The 22626-nt window shown below is 44.8% G+C and overlaps 1 protein-coding gene across 5 annotated transcripts in view; it reads right to left on the reverse strand.

Annotated features, from left to right (window-relative positions):
* LOC119169167 (DENN domain-containing protein 2D) overlaps positions 1 to 22626 on the reverse strand; it is a 647735-nt gene that overhangs the window by 57336 nt on the left and 567773 nt on the right. For 3 of the 5 annotated variants that reach the window (XM_075886337.1, XM_037420270.2, XM_037420268.2), the window contains one exon: positions 12276 to 12540. The exons of 1 other annotated variant lie outside the window; for it this stretch is intronic. In XM_075886337.1, the coding sequence (XP_075742452.1) occupies positions 12464 to 12540 (77 nt within the window). In that variant the 3' untranslated portion in view covers positions 12276 to 12463. Of the gene's footprint in view, positions 1 to 12275; positions 12541 to 22626 lie in introns of those variants that run through there. One more of the 5 variants, XM_075886336.1, reaches the window with a different exon arrangement.

Genomic DNA, 22626 nt, shown 5'->3' on the forward strand with positions numbered 1-22626 from the left:
AATGGCCTACTATCGCGATGAAAAGAGATGTGAACCACACGGAAAGCATGGCTTTCGACTCGGTCGAAGACATGCCTTGACTGTCATTAGGTGAATCTACATGCGCTTTCGGCCGGCGTCACCGTAGCATTTCAAAATCTTGTTCTGGCTGGCACTTCTGCACCGCGTGTCTAATCCGAGCGCCCGGCAGGACTGGCAATTAATACACATGTGGTGCATGAGCGTAAGTTGGAGCCAGATTCTAGCACTACGTTGACACCGGCTTTCAGCACAAATTCTGCCTTGTCACAGCCAAGGCACACCGCAGTTAACGTTGTTCGCGTTTCTTTCAGTCGGATAATACGTACCTGATGAAATTGTTTCCGCAGTCTGCAATGCACTTGCTGCTGACATTCCGGACTGTCGAGAAAGATCTTCTCGACGTTTTACAAGAAACCAGCATAAAATTCTAGCACAGAAACAGCGTGAAACATGATTACAATCGCACTTGGGTTGTGAAGTTTCGCGTTTGATTTGCAGAGTGTCTGCTCGCATGGCAGTTGAGGGTGTTGCTTCGCCGCACTTGCAACAGATGACGCCACGCGATTTTCAATATGGCAGCAAGAGCTGAGCTCGCTGTGTTCTGGTGTATACAATGGGAATGCAGATTAAGAGGGCAGACTAGTCTTAGACATTTTTTTGGTAATTTCTGCAGTGATCTTGATCAAACTGCACAGGATTATGCAGCTATTTCTGCTGATTTGAAATATTTAATTAGTTTTTTTGTAATTAATCTTCCTGAAATAACTTAGGTTCACTCCCTATTGTTTAAGGCCACCATAGAAAAAAAGTGCTTAATCAAAAGTGATATTTGAGATATTCCAACATAGACTAATGATTACAGAATGAAAGTATCCAAGAGCTTTTTTTTGTTGTTTTTAGGCCTTTATTGGTTATTTTACAGCAAAATGAACAATCCATTTTTCCTGCAAAGTACATTGAGCTATACATACGCGTGCATGATGGCCTATGGTTACAGATAGCATTGTTTATGCTTGCACTTGATTGTGCCTGATATGATTTCACGGTGGCTATAAAAACGATAGCCACCTCTAATAAAACGTTCTTGTTCGGGCAGCCTTGGTCTGGCGTACTTCCTGGATGTGAGGCGCTCCACCCACGACACGATGTAGCAATGGCGACGAGAAAACCATTCACGTAAGACAAGGCCTCCTTCTGCAATGGCGTATTAAGTACTACCGTTTGACGATGGCAAGGACAAGTGGACGTCGTACGTCATTCGCATCGAGTCCTACTTCGAAGGGAACAACATCGTGGAAGACGCACAGAAGAGAGCGCTTCTAGTCTCAGTTCTCGAATCACGGTCCATTGACGTCCTCAGTGGGCGGTGTGCTCGTCATAAGGTGAACCAGCTCACCTACAAGAAAGCGCTGAAAATTTTGCAAAGCTTCTATGATCCCCAGCCGAACGAATATGCGGAGAGCTTCAGATTTTTTACTCGTGTCCTAAATGAAGACAAATCTGCCCAGCAGTTTATCGTGGAGCTCCATCGACTTGCCGACAAGTGCAACTTTAGCGACATGTTGAACCGAATGCTGCGGGACAAGATTGTATGCGGAATCCCAAGCGCAGAGCTACAGAGAGCACTACTTTGTCGTTCAAGTTTGACCTTGAAGGAAGCATGGTGCTCGCATCAGAGACGGCGGGTCAAGGCATCAAGCTTATGAAGAACGTCAACGCAAAGACTGAACCAGAACTACATAGGTTGGCTGACAGGCGGCCATACAAGGCACAAACAAGCAAGAAAGCATAGAGTGCGGAAGGTGTGGAAACAAAACCCACTCAGATAAAGCTCGCCGGTACAAGAATGCCAAGTGCTTCAAGTGCAGGAAAAAGGGGCATATACAACAGGCATCGCGAACAGTGGCCCGAAATCAAGAAGACAGACTTGAAGTTGTCCTGCTACCTAGAACTGCTGCCTATTGCTAGTAAGCTCACGCTGCCAATTTCCTACGACGGCAAGACACTGACTGCCTCCATGACCGTAGTTCGTCAATCAGGGCCTTGTTTATGTGGTCGCGACCTCATTCGAGCCCTAAACAATCTGGGTGCTCCTGTTCGGAGCCTGAGCAGTGCCAGCAGATGAGATGACAAAGAGCTTGAAGCAATTTTGTCTGAGTATGACAACGTCTTTGAGGAAAAACTGGGCCTGTTCAAGGTTCCGCCTGTTCACCTTTACGTGAAAGGAGAAGCCGTTCCAAAAATTTTCAAGGCGAGACCCCTGTCGTATGCATTGCGAGACAAGGTTACGGAAAAGCTGGAAAGGCTAGTGAAGTCTGGCATGCTTTCTCCTGTCGCTCACTCTGAATGAGCTACACCAATTGTGCCGGTGCTGAAGAAAGACGGGTCTGTCAGGATCTGCGGCAACTACAAGGTGACTGTAAATGCAGCATGCGTCACTGAACACTATCTGCTTCCAGTCATCGATGACATTTTTCCAGTCATCGATGACTGCTTAAGGGAGACGTCTATAGCACCTTAGACTTATGGGAAGCCTACAACCAGATTTTATTGCATGAGAAATCAAAGAAGTTGACCACCATCAGTACCCACAAAGGCTTGTTTTGCTTCAATTGCTTACCTTTTGGGGTGCCATCCGCACCGGCTATCTTCCAGCACACTATGGAAAATTTGCTTGGTGATCTAAGTGGCATAAAAGCATATTTAGATGACGTCCTGGTGGCAGAAGGGAAAGCAGACAGTGGAAGCAATCTCGAAGCTGTGCTCCAGCGTTTCCGTGAATGTGGCATAAAAAAACGGAAGGATAAATGTTCCTTCAGGGAGACAGAAGTATTGTACCTGGGACACAAAATCACAAGTGATGGACTTCATCCACTGGAGAAGAACATGGAAGCTGTGTTGAAGGCACCAAGTTCAAGGAATGTGAGTGAGCTACGTTCTTACATTGGTCTGCTCACTTATTATAGCAAGTTCCTCCCATGCATGGCAACCACGCTTGCACCATTGTACGACCTTCTGAAGAACGATTGCCGGGGGAAGTGGACTTCAAGTCAGCAACAAGCATTTGAACAATCTAAGGAAGCCCTCCGACATGCCAAAATGCTCATGTACTTTGACCCAACCAAGGCGTTGCGGCTCGAGTGCGACGCCTCTCCACATGGCATAGGAGCGGTTCTTTCCCATCATTTTGACGGCATCGACAAGCTGGTAGGATTCAATTCGCGAACACTGAGCCAGGCAGAACAGAATTATTCGCAGCTCGAGCGGGAGGCCTTGGCATTGGTTTTCGGCATGACCAAGTTCCATGATTACGTCTGAGGCGGCCTTTCATTCTGGTAACCGATCGTAAGCCGTTGGTTGGCTTGTTCTGCGAAGACTGCCCTGCACCTGTCATGGCAGTGGCTCGCATCCAGTGCTGGTCTTTGCTTTTGGGAGCCTGCCAATACAGGATAGAATACAAGCCTAGACGAGACAACCAAAACACCGACGCCCTCAGCAGACCTCCCTTGACAATGTCGCCGAAGAAATAGTTGATTATGTGCACTCATTGCGGCAACTTAACGAAACACTTGTGACATCACACGAGCTTCGCCTATTGACAGAAGCTGACAAGGTATTGCGAACAGTCAAGTTGTTTATACTAAAGGGTCTTATATGATATTTCATTTCATTTTTATTTCCTTAAAGACCCCCGAGAGGGTATTACATAAGGGGTGGGTAACATAAAATCGATATTTTTGTCACCGTGATAAATCTGAAGTTACATTTGAAATATTATGCATGAAGCTTGATAGAGAGGTGATTGTGGCGATATCGTGGGAAAGGCCATTCCAGTCTTTTGTTGCTTTGGGAAAAAGAAGCAGAAAACGTTTTAGTATGGGCACACGGGCGAAAAACTTGAAGCGCGTGGGCGGTGCGACGAGATATGTGAGCTACAGGGATAATATAAGGAGGGCGGTTAAGTGGAGAGTGAAAAAACTTGTGAAATAATGAGAGGGTTGCGATGCATCGGCGACATGATAAAGGAGATAAGTTACACACGGCTTTGAGGGATGAAACACCGATGTTGTGTGAGTACAAAGCATGAATAAACCCAGCTGCACGATTTTCAATTGATTCAAGGGAATTTTTAAGACCAACTTCAGGCGGGTTCCAAATGGGAGATGCATATTCTAACTTAGATCTAACTAATGATGTATAAGCAAGTAGTTTTACATGACACGGAGCGCTGCAAAAGGGCCGTTTTAAGAAGCCCAGGGTTCTGTTAGATGTTGATACGATTTTATTAACGTGAGTGTTCCATGACAAATTGTAGGATAGAATGACTCCAAGGTATTTGTAAGTGGTTACTGATTCGACAGAGATGTTAGCTATGTTATAAGAAAAGCGAAGAGGGTTTAGACAGTGAGTGAATGAGATTAGTTTGCATTTAGAAGGGTTTAAGGTTATAAGCCTGTCATCACACCACTGTAGGATATGGTTGAGGTCTTCTTATAATAACATTTGGTCAGAAGGGTCAGTGACAGTACAATAAATGACACAGTCGTCAGCAAACATGCGGCAATTCGAAGATACGTGCTTCGGAAGGTCATTAATGTAAATTAGAAATAAAAGAGGACCAAGGACAGAGCCCTGTGATGCACCCGATGTTACCGGAACAGGGACAGACAAACTATCATTTGTAAACACTGATTGCATGCGGTTAGTGAGGAATTCTTTTATTCAGTTAAGTACATATGGGTGCAAGTTTAACGAAGACAGTTTTAATATTAAGCATTTGTGGGGTACTTTATCAAAGGCTTTCGCAAAATCAAGGAATATAGAATCAGTTTGTTTGTTGTTGGCATGAAGATCATGAACAAAGATGGCAAGCTACGTTTCGCAAGAGTGACCCCTACGAAACTCATGTTGAGAGTGATGAAAGAAGTTATGAAAGTCGAGAAAGTTCATGAGGTAAGAGTAAATGACGTGTTCCATGAATTTGCAGGGTACACTGGTCAAAGAGATTGGTCGGTAGTTCAGTGGAGAGTTCCTGTTATCAGATTTGAAGACAGGAACGACCTTTCCCACTTTCCAATCATCTGGGATGATGCCTGTTGAAAGAGATTGCGAAAATAACAAAACAAGATACTCCGACGCAATGTGACGCATATTTTTCAACAGTTTGACATTAATACCATCTAGTCCAGATGCTGATGATAGCTTCAACTTTTCAATGAGGGATAAGATACCGTCAGCAGTGAAAGTGATTTCAGGCATGGCGAGAGTGATATTAGAAGAAAATACAGGTAAGAGTGCGATTGGTTCGTTAGTAAATACAGATTAGAAGGCGTCATTGAAAGCATCAGCGCACTCTGTATCTGAAAGAACCTCTCCACATTCGTTAGTAAGAGTGGAGCCGATAACTGCTTTAGGGTTAATTACCTGCCAGAACTTTCGGGGATCGTTAGTTAAAATATTGGTCAAATCTTTGTTAAAAAATTTGAACTTAGCGTCACGAATAGCTGTCAGAGAGGTTTTTTCAGCATCGTAGTACTTATCCCAGTTGTGATAGCCTCCTTTTAGCTTGGCAGTCCGAAATGTATGCTTTTTCTTGTTGTCTAGTCGGTGCAAACACTCATTAAACCATGGCTTATGACTGTTAACACGAATAGTGGTTTTAGGGATGAAGTTGGCTATTAGGTCAGTCAGCTTTTGTGTGAAAACTATCCAGTTCTCCTGAATAGAGCAGTGGTCAATTTTAGACTGAAATGTCGGAAGAAATACCGTAAGTTCATTATTTATAGCATCGTAGTTACCCTTATCATATAAGGTTATAACTTTCTTGTGCATGTGACGAGTAACAGGGTTGAAACTAAAGTCTGCATGTATAACTTTGTGGTCACTGATCTCACGGAAATAGTGAATTGAAGACAGGCTATCAGGACTACAGGTTTTCCCACTCACTTCAATCCAAGTGCCAGCCTAAATAATCTGCACGTCATTGCAATAATCTGAAAGCCGAGCTATTTAATCCATGTGCCAAACATTTAATCCAAGCGCCAACATAATTAATCCAAGCGCCAACTCAATGAGGCCGTGTGCCAGTGAGTTTAATCCAAGTGCCATCGTGTTTAATCCAATTGCCAATGACAGTAGTTCAGGTGCCTGTCAGTTTAATACATGCACTAGAAACACATAGTTTGCCACTTTATATAGTATAAATGTCAAAATAACGTAAACATGACGTCACAGGAAGAACTTTTCTGTCGCCTATACATGCTAGCGCTAATGAAATGAAGTGCGCAGTGCTACTTCTTAATGTTTTGGTGTCATAGCTTCAAAATAAAAAAACCAAACAGTGAGTACAGGTTTTCCCGCTCACTCTAATCTCAGTGCCAGCCTAAATAATCTGCACGCCATTGAAATAATCTGAACGCCGAGCTATTTAATTCATGTGCCAAACATTTAATCCAAACGCCAACATATTTAATCCAAGTGCCAACTCACTCAGGCCGCGTGCCATTGAGTTTAATCCAAGTGCCACCATGTTTAATCCAATTGCCAATAACTTTAATTCAGATGACAGTCAGTTTAATCCACACACAAAAACCAGATTACGGGGCGTCGGCAGTGCAATTGAAATGCAGTTCCTACAGTATAAAAGACAATAGTCGGAAGGTAGAATCAATTATTATTATTTGTATTCGCCGATAGTAATCTTGAAAAAAATTACTGCCATGGTGCGCTTAAGCCATGTTTGGAGTGCTTATACTTTGCTATGCGCAAGTTTGTACAATGTGCGCTTGGCTCAGGTGAAATAAATTTAATGAAAACGAAAAAGACGCAGGAACATATTACTGAATATTTCACAGTGCAATGAAATTCAGTATCCGTCACTGAAGCTCATAATTGGCTTTGGTACACACTACAACATTACATGACCAGGACAGGTCATGTAATGTGAACGACACACTATGTTCACATTACATGACCAGGACTATGTTTATTGGAGTGCCGGAACGCATACTAAAAGATTAAAAGCATGGTCACGGGCAGTGATGGGTCAAAAACAGCTACGTAATCAAGAAATTAGGAAGCCGTCGCGCGGTACGCACTGTGAATTAGAGATAATTCCAATGTTTTTTTCCTGTGGTGAACATAAAACGTAAACTGATCATCCTGATGTGGCAATAAAAGTTTTATTTTACATTATTGTATGCTCTTATTTTTTATCCAAACAAAGTTAAATGTCTCCTATGATACGAACAGTACTGATTGTTCATTTAGCTTGTTAGTTTTGTGACGTACTTGACAAATGCGATGAAACGAACACAGAGGAAACAAAATGATAATAACAGGCAACTGACCTTGGGCCTAGCTTTTTTTTGTGTACGTCTTTTTTTTGCGCGGCATTATGCGTCGCATCAAGAGGCATTATGCCTCTTGATGCGACGCTTCTTAATCAGATTGACGACCACGAAACCCTTTCTTTGAAGGTATCCTTCTGTGGGCGTTCATTTCTTATCTTTGCTGTGTATTGTGCACCTGACTCGCCTCCTCGGTTTCTGCATGACTTACACGAACACATGGCATCATACAAGCATGACAGAATATTTCTTGTGGGCGATTTTAACATGCCTAACGTAAATTGGGACTCCGCTTTTGCCAGTGTCGGACAATCCCCGCAAACCTCGTATCTACTAGATATAATGATGTGCCATGATTTGCGCCAGGTGGTGAAGCAACCAACACGTGTCGGCATGACCTGTGCTTCTGTACTTGACCTTGTTTTTGTAAGTCAATCAATACAAAATTATTATGTCTGCATTGAAAATGGTCTTTCTGACCACCATATGGTGTCTTTTTCATGCTCTGTGGAAAAAATGTGTACTGTGCCTCGAGCTAAATGTATTCGCGTCGAAAATGTTTCCCGTGCCCATGATGAATCTGTGTTAGATTATTTAGAACTCCGCCTAAGCAACTTCCACGGTTCTAACACTGCCCAAATGTGGGATACTTTCAAGAACATGTGTCTTCACTGTATCGAACATTTTGTTCCAGACAAGGTAAAAAAGACGCGTAAGCTAACCCCTTGGATTTCACGGGATATTTTACACTTGAAAAGAAAATTAAAACGCCTGAAGCGAGGAGTGCCCTCTCGTGACATCATTCAAACCACTCAATTAGCCCTTAATCAAGCCGTAGCAAGCACTAAACGAAGTTATTTTGAGCACGAGTTGCCGAATTTCATTCGATCTGCTCCACAGAAATTTTGGAACTTCTTGTCGAACAAAAGAAAACCTATTGAAAAATTACGTCACGATAATGCGCTCCTCGTTGATAAGACAGACATTGCTGAGCATTTCAACGCTTATTTCCACGGTGTATTTTCGACAGTACATGAGCCTATGCCCCAAATTGTTTCCAATTGCAGAATCAATGCTGATATTGTGTCTATAACTGGTGTGATTTCTATGATGCTTGACCTAAAAACTAAGTCTTCACCTGGTCCTGACGGGATACCGAACGTTTTTCTTTCCTGTTACGCTGAAGCATTATCGCCCTTTCTTGTGGCAATTTTCAACACATCATTATCTTCTGGTGTCCTACCCTTTGATTGGAAAGTCGGACGCATTGTTCCCGTGTTTAAAAAAGGCGATGTCATGGTTCCTGGTAATTATCGTCCCATTTCATTAACATCATCTTGCTGTAAAATTTTAGAACATATTATAGCTAACTACATTTCCAAGTTTCTCAACGATAACGGTTTATTATCCTGCTTCCAACATGGTTTTAGAAAAGGATTTTCTACTGTCACTCAATTAACCTCTATTGTTCACAGTTTTGCCGGCGTCCTTGATAAGACTGGCCAGGTCGACGTAATTTTCCTCGATTTTCGAAAGGCCTTTGACCTTGTTTCACATTCGCAACTCATGCTCAAACTACAGGCAATTGAACTTCCGGCCTTTTTAACAAACTGGATTTCTTCTTATCTATCTGACCGCACGCAATATGTTAGTATTACTGATAAATGTTCCAAATCTTTACCCGTCACATCTGGCGTTCCGCAAGGTAGTGTACTAGGCCTTCTTTTGTTTCTTATATATATTAATGATATTGTTGATGTGATTACCAGCCCAGTACAAATTAGACTATTTGCAGATGATTGTATTCTTTTTAACGAAATAACTTGCCACGAGGATCAAATTCAATTAAATTCTAACCTTCTTAGCATACAGGCATGGTGCACAAAGTGGAATATGAAGTTAAATGCCGAAAAATCGGTCTTCATGAAAATTACTAAAAAGAAGAACAGCTTGTCGTTTTCCTATGAGCTTCCTGAACGACCGCTTTGTGAAGTCAGTTGTTACAAGTACCTTGGTGTCACCATTACAAACAACCTAAGTTGGAATCAGCACGTTTCCAACGTCTGTGCGTCCTCTTTTCGCAAGCTCTGCCTTCTCAGACACAAACTTAAATTAGCTCCTCCAAGTGTTAAACTTCTTGCATACACATCGATTATTAGACCGAAACTCGAATACGCATGCTCAGTTTGGGACCCGCACAAGCAAAAAAATATTCAGGCTCTTGAAATGATACAGCGCAAAGCGGTTCGCTTTATCTACTCAAAATATCGTTTATCAGACTCGCCTACTACTCTCATGAAAGAGCACGGGATCCAAACGTTGCAGGCACGACGTAAAATAGAAAGGCTTAAATTTCTTTACCAGCTTAAGAGCAACAAACTCGGCATTAGCCCTGATCAGTTTATTCAGCCATTGACTTCTCGGCGTACACGACATCGACACGCTGCATCCCTGACCCCCTACAGCGCCAGAACTAACGTCTTCAAATTTTCCTTCTATCCCCGCACTATATCTGACTGGAATGATCTGCCCATATCTGTTGTCTGTAGTATTGATGAGATTGAACATATAGAAAATTGAGACAGTATGTTTCTTTTTCTTTTTAGAAGTTGCTGTATTTTACCTTGTATTGTCGGTTTGTTTATACTTGAGTGATTATGCCCCTCCTGCTTGGGCCCCTTGTGGGGCCTGCAGTATGTCATAAATAAAATAAATAAATAAATAAAATATTATAGCACAAAGAAAATGGGTAGGACTTCTGCTTTGCGAACTCAACCAAATGCCTTCTAGCATTCTTAACACGACATGAGAAATCCTCTCCAATGTTATGTGTCCTTTCAACTTATGTCCGCTTGAAAGGATTTCATGTTTTGTCTTGTGAAAAGTTAACTTCGCGATTATTGGCCTGCATTTGTTGACTCAGTGGAGGCCCAAGCGATGCACACGATCAATTTCTTTAGGGTTAATATCTATGCCTAAGTACTGATGACAATGACGAATGATTAGTTCTTCAGATTCAGTGTACGATTCCGAAGGATTAGCATCTAGTAGGCCGTGAAAAATAAAAATGTTACGCCGCGATTTGTTCTCTGCGTCATCCAAACGTGCCTCAAGGTCATCTGTTTTGCGAGCTGCATGAACGGTGCTACTTTTAATTAGTTCGAGTTCTGTCTTTAGGGGCAGCAGAGCTTGGTAATGTTCTTCCATATCAGTGATTCGTTTTGTTAGGTCGGAGAGGGCGTGTTCTGTTGATAGTAGTTGACTTTCCAGTCCCTGCACTTCCTCTAAGAGAGTCGACTGGCCCGCAGAAAGCTTTTGCAGTTCAACAAGTATAGTAGTATTAGGACCCGGATTAGACTCGATGTCTCCCGATACAAGTAGCAATAACACTCTCAAGGCACTGACACATTCAACCACAGTCGTACAGCAGCAACGTGGGCTTGGCAGCTGCAGCAAGAAGTAATTACTGCTCTTTTTTGTGAAGAGTGATTGCAGAACACTAACTTGCATAGCGAAGAGCAGTGGATTAGTTGGTGACGAAACGAAGCAGCCACCAAGCCCATGAAGCGCTGCCAATGAGGGCACACGTTTTATAGCCAGCGAAGTGAACGACGTTGCTGGCGATGGGGCTGACCATCCACAATTCAGAACCAGGCATTGTGATAGTGGTGACAGGCTGGCAGGTAGAGGCGAGATGAAATTTGATTTTCCGGTTGTTTGGTCGATAGTCAGAGCAATGTCGAAGCATCGCAATCCACAATCCGGTGATGTGTGCACAGGGGTGGACACACCGGCAACAAGAAGCAGATGTGCAACGACTGCTGATAACACCTGCATAGCGAAGAGCAGTGGATTAGTTGGTGACGAAACGAAGCAGCCACCAAGCCCACCAAGCCCATGTGTGGAGTTTAACGTCCCAAAACCACCATATGATTTTGAGAGACGTCGTAGTGGAGGACTCCGGAAATTTCGACCACCTGAGGTTCTTTAACGTGCACCAATATCTGAGCACAGGGGCTTACAACATTTCCGCCTCCATCGGAAATGCAGCCGCCACAGCCAAGATTCCATCCCTTGACCTGCGGGTCAGCAGCCGAGTACCTTATCCACTAGACCACCATGACGGGGCGATATACTAAAGGGTCGGCCACAAGGAAAACACGAGGAACCAGGCTTAAAAGCGTACCTGGCAAGAAAAATTGAGTTGACGGTTGCGCACGACCTCATCTTTTGGGGCCACAGAATAGCCATTCCCGAGGCTGCACGCGAGAGGACGCTTAAAATGCTGCACGAGACGGATCAAGGAGCCTCGGCTATGAAAGCAGTTCCGCGAACAAATGTGTGGTTGCTGGGACTATACCAACAAATCGAACACTTGAGTAAGAATTGCGATATATGCGTGCAAGCAAGGCCGTTGCCTCCGGCGAAGACACTCATGAGCTGGCCGCCAACTCAAGAAATGTGGTCTCGCGTCCACCTCGATTTTGCCGGCCCAGTGAATGATGCCATGATATTAGTGACAATAGACTCGCATTCCAAATGGATTGAGGCAGTGCCTATGCAACATGCCACAGCGGAGTCGACCATCATGTCGTTTCATGAGATGTTCAGTCGCTTTGGCATTCCTAAGACAACTGTTGCGGACAACGGCACGCAGTGTACATCAAAGACGTTCACTAAGTTCTTGTCCGGAAACAATGTGAAACACCTACGACCTGCACCATACCACCAACAGTCAAACGGGCTCGCAGAAAAGGCCCTACGTACAATCGAAGCCGGCCTCAAGAAGCTTCTGCAAGGTAGCCTGTCTACAAGACTGACCAGGATTCTCTTAAACTACCGAAGAACACAGCAAGATGACAAGTCACCTTCGCAAATGCTTCTGAACTACCAGATTCGCTCTCATTTAAACATGTGTCTTCCTCCGCCATTGTCTTTTTCTTTATTTTTGCTGAATGACACTCCATGCAGATTTGGTCCAGGTGACGCAGTTTGGGCCCAGAACTTCGGAGATGGGAAGAAGTGGCTACCTGGCACAACCAAACAAATGAACGGCGCCCGTATGATGACCATTGAGACCTCAGCTCGGCTACTCAGCACCACATGGACCAGGTTCGTCTGAGGGACAGCCCCGAGGCTGCAACAAGCGAAACAGTTGCCAGGTCATCACCTGAAACTCAAGAAAAGCCTAATGAAGCCTCCGACACTGAAAAATCAGCTGCGTCTGTGCTACGGCATTCAACGTGAGCTAAGAAACCCGTACAGCGGTATCCACCATAAGAAGGAAGGGCTACTGCAAAGTAGATTGCGCTATATGTGCGTGCGCATGGCAGCCTACAGTTACAGACAGCGTTGTTTATGCTTGCACAGAGTTTCACCTGATTGTACCTGATATGATTTCACAGTGGCTATAAAAACGATAAATAATATAGCGTTTTTGTTCGGGCAGCCTTGGTCTGGCATACTTCCTGGAAGCTAGGTGCTCCACCCACGACACGATGTAGCATTTTTCAAGAGCAGTTGGAAATTATAACAATTTTGATAAGTAATTCACAGAGTTTCACCTGATTGTACCTGATATTATTTCACAGTGGCTATAAAAACGATAAATAATAAAGCGTTCTTGTTCGGGCAGCCTTGGTCTGGCATACTTCCTGGAAGCTAGGTGCTCCACCCAAGACACGATGTAGCAGTTTTCAAGAGCAGTTGGAAATTATAACAATTTTGATGAGTAATTGATTAAAAAGGCTCGTGCTCTGAATACTTGCATTCTACACACATACAGATTTCCCTTGCAAAAAGAATTGTTGTTGTACATTTCCAAGTTGCAGAGATATCGAGGCCTCAATATTCAACAGTCGTAAATTTAATTTTTTGAGAAAAATGGAAAAAACTGAGAACACACAGCTTCTTCAAAAAGCAACAATTATAGTGCACATGTTTTGCAATCCTCATAAAGGTGCTCATAAACTCGTAACAGCTTCGAACAGAGGTGCCGACAAATTATAAAGAAGCCTTGAAGTCGGTTCCCCATTTTTTCGCAGGTTCTGCATGTTAACAGCACCAAGCATCTGGACAGTTTGAATAACATTACAAAAAAATTACCACTTCCTGGTGTGTGAAAATTTCCAGAGAGATAAAAAGATACTTGCAGAAACCAAATATGTCAATTTTAAAAATAAATTTTTTTATCGCATTGTGGTCCCAAAGGCCAGTCTGCCCCCTTAAGTATTATTTACAAACTACCACATGCTACATATATGAAGCTGCCTTGCAAGCACAACAAATTGGCAACATTGGCATCATTAGGCACATATAGAATAGGAGTCACTACGCATCATGCACTTCAAGGCCACGAAAAATAGCTCCAGATATATTATTGACTCACTACTCATGTCCACCAGTCTACGCCGTCACGCAGCTGGAAACACGAGCGGTGGGCGTGAGAACGTAGCGGCGTACTTAGAATATTTTCCGAAATACGCGTATACAATTCATACACAATTCAAGGCAATATATCATTTCTCTTGCAGCAATACCAACTGGTAAACATTTCCTCACACAGTACTCAAGAGCGTCTTTCACACAATTATGTAAAGTCATATTATTAGTTTCTTAAAATTACGTGCAGCATGCCGATGGAGCAAAATGCTAATGTCTTGTACTGTGCAATTGCCATATAAGCTATTAGACTTAAAGTGTTCTAAATTACCCAAAGCCCTCATATGCAGCGTTTCAAATGATGCCATATCGCTACGTTAAAACCCACAAACTAAAGTGAAACAGCATATCCACGTCGGTATACCGATACGTATGAGACCCAGGCCTGATTTGGGCCTGGTGCCGACCCGGACCCGACCTGGGTCTGAAGCTCCCAGGCCTGAGCTTAGCCCGAGCCCGATCCAACAAGCACTTACCCGGCCCACGGACCGGGCCATGCCTGGGCTTCCGGGCCGGCTTGGGCCCGTGCGGTGCTCTAAGTTGGAATGTCTAGAGCCCTCTTCCTAAGTAAACGTGGATATCCGCTGGCTGTTCATTCTGAATAGAAATGTCCAGCCGTATGGATATTCAACACGGATAGCCAATGAACGTACTGTTAAAATTCATGTCCCGTGTGACTGTTTTCTGGATGTCCGAACTGCATGTTCGACCGGACATTAAGTTTTGAACGTTGACTGGCTGTCCATATGAGGACTTTTCAAGGATATGTGCATTTGGTCATCAATTCTTGTAAAATTAGAATGTAGTGAAAATATATAGGGATTTGTAAAATACCAAGTGACAATCTTGTAAAATTTCATTAAATAGCCTACTATAAAATTCATTCATGTTTCAATACATGCATTTGATCTCAGGCTGCCAAATAATTACACAAATAAAACGACACGTGCAACCATGATATTGATGATATACGTTTCATATAAAGCATGGCTACAAATAACGCTCATAGCATGCTTGCAGCCGTTTTGCTATTTTCACTTATACTAAATTTGGTGTTATGTGACGTCAACGAATGACGAAGGTATATGACTGGTTCAAACATAATATTCATGACACGCATGCCATGTAAGAACATGAAAACATATCAAGCTCATGACGCGCTCGTGTATGTTTCGGTAGCTCTACATATACAAAATTTGGTATCTTTAAACGTGAATAGCTGACGGGAGTAAATGACATGTCCAAACATGATAGTGATATCATGCGTGTCATGTAAAAGTTGACTGCATGCTACACTCATAGCAGGCTCGCGGCCATTTCGCTAGTTCTACATATACCAAACTTGGTATCAGGTGACTTGAATATATGAAGAAGGTGAATGACATGTCCAAACATAATAATCATGACATAGAAGTTATGTACAGTGTAATTTACCTCTGTCTCGTAACATTGTGCTGATTTCAGAGTGACATATCAACCTTTCTTATTCGTGGTTTGCATATCATGAATTCCCTCTGTACGTGGGATCTGCCTTTTTTTTTTCAAATGCGCCCATCTGGACATCAACAGCAACACGTGAAATTACAAAGGATGACTTTTCAACAAGAAACATCGAAACCCGGCACGAGCCCACCACTATTTTCGACAGAGATTATCATGACAAGCAGCAGCAACCCTGCTCACTCACACGGCACAGATAAGGCCACGTGGTACATATCTGTTCTTTACATCTCACATTGGAAATTTATCTGTTCTTAGCTCGCGTTAACTATTGTCCATCATTTATATAAGCCCTGTTAATACGTGGCATGTTTCCAGCTCTTCATCCACTCGCATATTCCTTGCTATTAACCGATTTAAGACGAGCACGTTGTCAGTGCCTGTACACCTATTTAGAGGCATGTGCTACACCCATTAGTTTATCTCCTGTGTTTGTCTGTATGTACCTATTCCGATTACTTGAATAACATTGACATAAGCATGCGTGCGTTTGGTTTGTTGCTAATAACTTAATATCCCGTGAAGAAGCCAAAATGTCCGAATTCCTAATTAAAAAGGGGTCATCGATGGTGAGCAAATTGAGTTTTTCTTGCAAAAATAATGCCACAGTTTTGGTCAACTTTCATTTTGGTCAACTTTCTGGAACATAACGGCAGGGGCTTAAAAGCTTTTTCGGTCGATATAAAAGATTTGTATTACTCTTTGCCGCATGAGAAGTTGTTACAGTGTGTTGACAATGCCATTGACTCATTTGGTGGTGTAGCCTTCCAGAACCTCACGGGTGTCCATAACAGTAACCTCTTAGAGCTTCTGTCCTTTTACATCAAGTCGACGTTTGTATCTTTTAATGATCGTAAATACATACAGAATAGTGGTGTCTGCATCAGGTCATGCTTCGCCCCAATCCTTAGTGATATATACCTTGCTTATTATGACCGCTTGCTGATGAGCATGCTGGACCAAAACTTTGTCACCAAAATATGTCGTTACGTAGACGACTTTTTAATTTTCATTGACTGCAGCGACGCTGCTTGCCAGCACCTAACCGACGATATTGTAATGACTTTTAAGGAATGTTTTAAACCGCTTTTATTGACCCATGAGTTGCCAGTTGACAATAGCTTACGCTTTTTAGATTTGAATTTAATTCTTTCACCTGACCATGTGTGCTGGCTATTTGAACCTAGAAATGGAAAACCCCTTTTACCCTATGACTCTTCCCATTCCAAGTTAGTTAAGCGCAGCATCACAAATCTTTCTCTCAACAATCCTCTTAGGAAATCGTGTCATCATGTCATGCATCGCAGCTTTGCTGCTCAAGTTGAAAGGCTTTTGAGTGCTGGGTACCCAGCTATCCTACTGGCATCTATAGCTGAAAAGCTATTAAAACAGATAAAGAAAGGATGCAACTCCGAGGCCCAGCCGGAATCTAACGACCTAAAAAGACCCGTAGTTTTACCCTACGTGCATGACATTTCCCACCGGCTAAAAAAGATAGGGGAGAAATGCAGCGTCAAAGTGGTGTTTTCAGCGCCGGATAAGTTACAGCGGCTTTGCAAAGCTGTCAACCCTCTCAAATCACACACCACTCGCTGCGCAACTAAGCACAAAACTCGGTTTGTGCCGTGTGTAGTGGGGGTTGTTTACGCGATTCCATTCTCATGTGGTATGTGGTATTTTGGCCAAACGGGGTGATGCCTTAATGAAAGGCTAAAAGAGCACCATTATAATGCTCACAAAGCAATCCAGGGCCACATTGGAATTCACTGTCGCGATTGTGGATGTACCCCCATGTTTGACCAGTGTGAAGTGATAAAAAAGCACCCGTCGCAATTAACTCGGAAAATTATAGAAGCGCATTGTATAGCAAGAGCTGGCAGCACGTGTATTAGCGCCCCTTCTTTGGGGTTATCTGAACATGAAGTGGCCTTCCTTAATCAGAGTAACCGCCTATGAATGTGTGATATGTGACGGTGTGATGTTGTGTGTTATCTTGTCGTTGCGTTAGGGTGGTTTTGTATGCTTGCGCCGGTCTACTTATTTGATGCAATTTGACAATAAAGCTCAGTTGGAAGTTAGCGCTCTGTCCTCTTGTGTCGGTCTGCTCGGCCGTTTCTTCTTCCCCGTAATGCGCTATACCAGTTCAAGTACGATGAACCAACTCGCCCAATCTTCAACACTCGTGCACAACGTGGTTTATTTCGACGTTTCGGCCTAGAGTATGGCTAGGCCGAAACGTCAAAATAAACCACGTTGTGACCGCTCCCGGAGGATCTACTTGACTATATGCAATGCTACGGCCACTCAACCACCATGCCTTCCTATATATATATATATATATATATATATATATATATATATATATATATATATATATATATATATATATATATATATATTGTCACAGGTAATGGGTATGAGTTATCAACTGTTGGTGGAATCCCTTGGAAGTGATGAAAGAAGAGGGCTTTTGCGTCCTGGTCTGAGGGCAAGCAAAACGTCGATTTGTCGCTGTCTGTTATTACGTTCCGGCACTGATGGAGGTGCTGGGTAAATGTGCCTCGGCTGGAGATTTTCAGCCGACACACCAAGCTACTTGGAGACAGCTACAGCTCCCACGACAAGAAGCAGTTGCCGCCTGCGATGACTATAGCCTGAATACGGTCCCCTCTCTCAAGACGACATGGCAACTTCAACTACAAACCAGGCGAGTCAAACCAACGACGCCTATTCTTTTCTCCCGCATGTTTTTCATGCGCCGCAAACACCGCGCTCATTTCATGGAGAGATTTATGAAGATGTTGACGACTGGCTTGACCACTTCGATCGAGTTGCCAACATCAACGAATGGGATGAAGCTGGCAAGCTGCGGAGAGTTTACTTTGCGTTAGAAGACTCTGCCAAAACATGGTACGAGAATCACGAGGGTTCCTTTGCGACGTGGCATGAGTTCAGCCGACAGTTTCGTGATGCGTACTGTAGCACTGAAAGGAAAGAGAGAGCGGAGCAGGCTATCTTGTTTCGGAACCAACGACCCAGCGAGAGAGTTTCGATGTTTGTCGAGGACATGCTTCGACTCTTCAAGTGTGCCGACACTGCAATGTCCGAGGAAAAGAAGGTGCGGCATTTAATGCGCAGGGTAAAAGAGCAGCTCTTCGCTGGACTCGTGCGCAATCCACCGACGACTGTGGCAGAGTTCATAAATGAGACAACCACAATGGAGCGTACTCTCCAGTATCGGTGGTCACAGTATGAACGCCACCACGTGACCCCTTCTGCATGCTCTATCGGGGCTGACAGCGAGAGGCATGCCCTCGCAGAATTCATAAAAAGCGTCGTGCGGGACGAGCTGCACCAACTCCAAGCAGCGGGACCCCAACCATCCGTAAGTGCTCTCGCAGACTTAATCTGAAATGAGATCCGACAGGTGGTCACCCCACTCGCGCCAACAAGGCCTGAGGCCCCTGTGCTGATTTATGTGGCGGCTCTGCGATCTTCTGCACCACATGGCCCTGATCCCACCATGGGGACAATGAATCGGGCTAGCCATCGATTCCAGGGCACCTCTTCGACTCCGCCATCCGCCTCAAGGTTTCCGAGTGCACCAACTTATCGTCCGCCTGGATCGGGGCAGAACGTCACAAAGGCCAGCATGTGGCGTACGTCAGATAACCGTCTACTCTGCTACCACTGTGGCGAAGCAGGTGACGTCTACCGTAATTGCCAGTACCGCCAACTTGGTCTCCGTGGCCTTCACCGTGATGCTCTGTGCCCACGTTACGGTGAGCGTCCCCGCGACATCGAAGCGTACCTTATGCCCAGCAAGCTCCTCGCCTCGGTCAACGCCCCCAATTACGATCACCATCACCTCGCTGCCCCACGTCACCTAGCATTCCCTCGTCATCTTATGCTCCTTTCAGAGGCCGGTCATCGAGTCCCCACAGAGGAACTAGAAACCGCAGCTCGTGGGGGTAAAGCCGCGTCCAAGCGAACAGTCAAAGAGCCTCCTTCGACGCAAAGACCCGTCGAAGACCGTTCTGACTTTCCAGTCGTTTCCGAAAGTCATAAGACTGTTTCCGCTGACATCACCGTTTACGTCGATAATGACGTCGTCACTGCCCTCGTCGACACCGGCGCCGATTATTCGGTTATGAGCAGCGCCCTAGCATCCCAACTGAGGAAGGTAACTACCCTTGGCAAGGACCGCCATGGCGCACGGCAGGGGGCCACCTCGTCACGCCGACTGGAATGTGCACAACCCGTGTTCGAGTCCGTGCTTCGACGTTCACAGGGTCTTTCCTCGTATTACCTGTGTGCTCCCGTCCACTCATTCTAGGGCTGAACTTTCTTCGCGAACACGGCGCAATTATTGACCTACGAGACTTGCAGGTGTCGTTCCAGGACCCGTTTCATCCTCAACCGGAAAACGCCCGCTCATCGAAGGCTGCCCTATGTGTATCCTCCGAATCTATTACTCTGCCTCCTTACAGCAGCCTTTTTATTAACGTTGAATGTGACCAAGACATCCCCGATGCTATAATTGCAGAAGCTAATTTCTCCCTACTTTTTGCACAACAAATCTGCGTTGCCCGAGGTATTGTTCAGCCCGTAGAAAGCAGGCTTGCCTATTAGTCACGAATTTCAGCGAGGAGTATCGCCATCTTTCCAAACACACTCCGATCGCATACCTTGAGGATATTGCCGACGTCCCTGGTCCCTCAACATTATCTGCTCCTTCGTCGTGCGACGATTCCGCCATGACATTTGCAAGCACTCTCGACGTAAACCAGGGTCTATCGTCTGCACAACGGGAACATATTTTGAAGCTACTCGGCTCCTTTGGGGACTGCTTCGCTACGACTTCGAGAGTTAACCAAACACCGCTTGCCAAGCTTCGTATCATCACCGAGCCTACCGAGAGATCCATTCGACAGCATGCCTACAGAGTCTAGCAAAAAGAACAAGACGTTATATGCCAACAGGTCCAGCAGATGCTCAAGGACGATGTCATCCAGACATCGACCAGTCCCTGGGTGTCCCCTGTTGTGTTAGTAAAGAAAAAAGATGGTACTCTGCGATTTTGCGTCGACTACCGAAAGTTGAATAAGATCACGAAAAAAGACGTGTATCCTTTACCACGAATAGACAACTCGCTGGACCGCATTCGCAATGCTCGTTATTTTTCTTCCATATATCTACGCAGCGGCTATTGGCACATATCTGTTGATGAGCTCGACCACAAAAAAACCACCTTCCTTACTCCTGACAGACTCTACGAGTTCAAGGTCCTTCCCTTCGGCTTATGCTCGGCGCCAGCTACTTTTCAAAGAATGATGGACACGGTTCTTTTTGGGCTAAAATGGCAATCTACCTTGACGATGTGGTCGTCTTCTCGGACACGTTTGAGCAGCACCTCCAGCGCTTACAGGCAGTTCTTCAGGCGATTCGAACAGCTGGACTTTCTCTCAAACCTGAGAACTGCCACTTTGCATTCGAGGAACTGAAGTTTCTTGGTCACGTTGTCAGCCAAGCCGGTATACACCCAGACACTGAGAAAACGAAAGCTGGTGCGGCATTTCCTGTCACAAGGAATAAGCGCGATCTCCGCCAATTTCTGGCACTCTGCACATAATACAGACGCTTCGTCAAAGGCTTTTCTAAATTTGCTGAACCGCTAAATGAATTTACGAAATACAGCGTACCGTTTGTTTGGGGTCATGATCAGCATCACACCTTTGACACGCTACGAAAACATCTCCAAGCCTCACCTGTATTCGGTCACTTTGACGATAACGCTGCCACAGAGCTACACACGGATGCCAGCAACGTCAGACTTGGAGCTGTACTGGTTCAGTGGCGAAATGGCGGAGAGCGCGTGATTGCCTATGCAAGTCGAACACTATCATCTGCAGAAAAAAACTACTCTGCAACAGAAAAAGAATGCTTAGCCGTTGTTTGGGCTATAACAAAGTTTCGCCCTTATTTATACGGTCGACCATTCAGGGTAGTTAGCGACCACCACTCTTTATGCTGCCTCGCCAACCTCAAAGACCCTTCTGGTCGTCTAGCATGCTGGAGCCTTCGGCTGCAAGAATTTGACGCTACAGTCATTCACAAGTCAGGACGCAAACACACTAATGCTGACTGTCTCTCACGTGCACCAATTCGAAGTACGAACGCGGACGTTGAAGAGGACAATACATTCCTTTCCTCTGACAAGCAACCGACTTGGCTCAAGAACAACGCGACGACATGGAGCTAAGCCCGCCGATTGACTACCTCGAAGGCCGAAAACGCAGCCTTCCTCGAAACTTCGCACGTTCGCTGGCCTCGTAATGCATTAGGGATGGAGTCCTCTATAAGAAAAATTTCGACCATAACTAGGCTACTTACCTACTGGTTGTGCCAACCTCGCTTTGGGACGATATTTTACATGCTTGTCACGATGAACCATCATCCGGACACCTTGGCTACACGCGCACATTGGAAAGAATTCCCCGCTCATACTACTGGCTCCGCCTCGCGAAGACAGTCAAGCAGTACGTCCGCACATGCTGCGACTGCCAACGCCGTAAGACTCCACCTGTCCGACCAGCAGCACTACTACAGCCTATCGCCACGCCGAAGACACCATTCCATCAAATTAGCATTGACTTGCTCGGCTCATTTCCCACCTCTTTGTCTGGAAACTGGTGGATTGTGGTTGCCACCGATTATTTAACGCGTTACAGCAAAACAAAGGCCCTGCCCAAAGCTGCCGCAGCCAAAATCGCACAGTTTTTTGTCACCAGCATCATACTTTGTCACGGAGCACCAGCTGTGATAATTACTGATCGTGGTACAGCTTTCACCGCAGAGATGCTTCAAGAAGTGCTGAGACTAAGTGGTACAGAACATCGGAAAACCACGGTTGATTGATTGATTGATATGTGGGGTTTAACGTCCCAAAACCACTATATGATTATGACAGACGCCGCAGTGGAGGGCTCCAGAAATTTAGACCACCTGGGGTTCTTTAATGTGCACCCAAATCTGAGCACACGGGCCTACAACATTTCCGCCTCCATCGGAAATGCAGCCGCCGCAGCCGGGATTCGAACCCGCGCCCTGCGGGTCAGCAGCCGAGTACCTTAGCCACTAGACCACCGCGGCGGGGCTCGGAAAACCACGAGTTATCACCCCCAAACAAATGCACTCACTGAACGGTTGAACAAGACCATTGCAGATATGCTGTCAATGTATGTGGCCGTTGATCACAAGAACTGGGATGATATACTCCCTTACGTAACTTTTGCTTACAATACAGAAGTTCAAG

This window comes from Rhipicephalus microplus, chromosome 2 (genome assembly GCF_043290135.1).
Source record: "Rhipicephalus microplus isolate Deutch F79 chromosome 2, USDA_Rmic, whole genome shotgun sequence".
NCBI lineage: Eukaryota > Metazoa > Arthropoda > Arachnida > Ixodida > Ixodidae > Rhipicephalus > Rhipicephalus microplus.